Below are 1,087 nucleotides of genomic sequence, written 5' to 3' on the forward strand. Positions count from 1 at the left end.
GTGGGGTTTAGGGGGTCCCCAGGGGTTTGTGGGACCCCCAGGAAGGGGAGAGGAGGATCCCCGATGTTGGGGTTCACCCCCCCGTAACTCCCCCACCAGATGACGGCGTTCGGTGCTTTCCTGCACAAAGGCTCCTTCTGCCGCAACTGGTTCAACCTCCTGGACCTGCTGGTGGTCGGCGTCTCCCTCATCTCCTTCGGCATCCAGTGAGCACTGGGGGAACTGGGAGTACTGGGGGAACTGGGAGGGGCACTGGGGGAGCTGAGAGTGCCACTGGGGGAACTGGGAGCACTGGAAGAGGGACTGGGGGCACTGGGAGGGTCACTGGTATGGTTACTGAGAGGTTACTGGTATGGGAGCAGCGGGAGGTTAGAGGTAGGGTTACTGGGAGCAGTGGTAGGGTTACTGGGAGCAGTGCGAGGTCACCAGTATGGTCACTGGGAGCACTGGTTTCCCCGGCAGCTCCAGCGCCATCTCGGTGGTGAAGATCCTGCGGGTGCTGCGGGTGCTACGGCCGCTGCGCGCCATCAACCGGGCCAAGGGCCTCAAGGTGCCCAACTGGGAGCACTGGGAGGGGCGAGCTGCAGGCCGTACTGGTGCCACTGGCATCCCTGGGCGTGGGGTGTGGGTGTTACTGGTGCTACGAGGAGGGAGTGTGAGCCTTACTGGTGTCACTGGGGTGGTGGGACTGGGAGCATGGGTGTTCCCCTGTCCCCGTGTCACCTGTCCCCAGCCTGTGGTTCAGTGTCCCCCTGTCCCCCAAGTCCTGTGTCTGATGTCCCCGTGTCCCCCATGTCCCCCCGTCCCCCATGTCCCGTGTTCCCTGTCCCCATGTCTGATGTCCCCCTGTCCCCGTGTGTCCCCTGTCCATGTCCCCGTGTCACCTGTCCTGTGTCCCCACAGCACGTGGTTCAGTGCGTCTTCGTCGCCATCCGCACCATCGGCAACATCATGATCGTGACGACGCTGCTCCAGTTCATGTTCGCCTGCATCGGGGTCCAGCTCTTCAAGGTTGGGGGGGGTCGTCCCCCCCACACTCCCCCCCACCCCTCACCCTCCGCCCAGGGAATGGGGGGCCCCCCTGACC

General features: G+C 64.4%; 1 protein-coding gene across 1 annotated transcript in view; it reads left to right on the forward strand.

The window, feature by feature from the left end:
* Window positions 1-1,087, forward strand: part of LOC106899244 (voltage-dependent L-type calcium channel subunit alpha-1F-like) — a gene marked incomplete at its 5' end in the record, with an annotated part of 18,326 nt that overhangs the window by 11,832 nt on the left and 5,407 nt on the right. Inside the window, 3 exon segments of the mRNA XM_014960989.1 lie at window positions 92-206; window positions 463-550; window positions 904-1,011. Of these exon segments, the coding sequence (XP_014816475.1) occupies window positions 92-206; window positions 463-550; window positions 904-1,011 (311 nt within the window).

Source organism: Calidris pugnax, unplaced genomic scaffold (assembly GCF_001431845.1).
Source record: "Calidris pugnax isolate Ruff unplaced genomic scaffold, ASM143184v1 scaffold646, whole genome shotgun sequence".
NCBI lineage: Eukaryota > Metazoa > Chordata > Aves > Charadriiformes > Scolopacidae > Calidris > Calidris pugnax.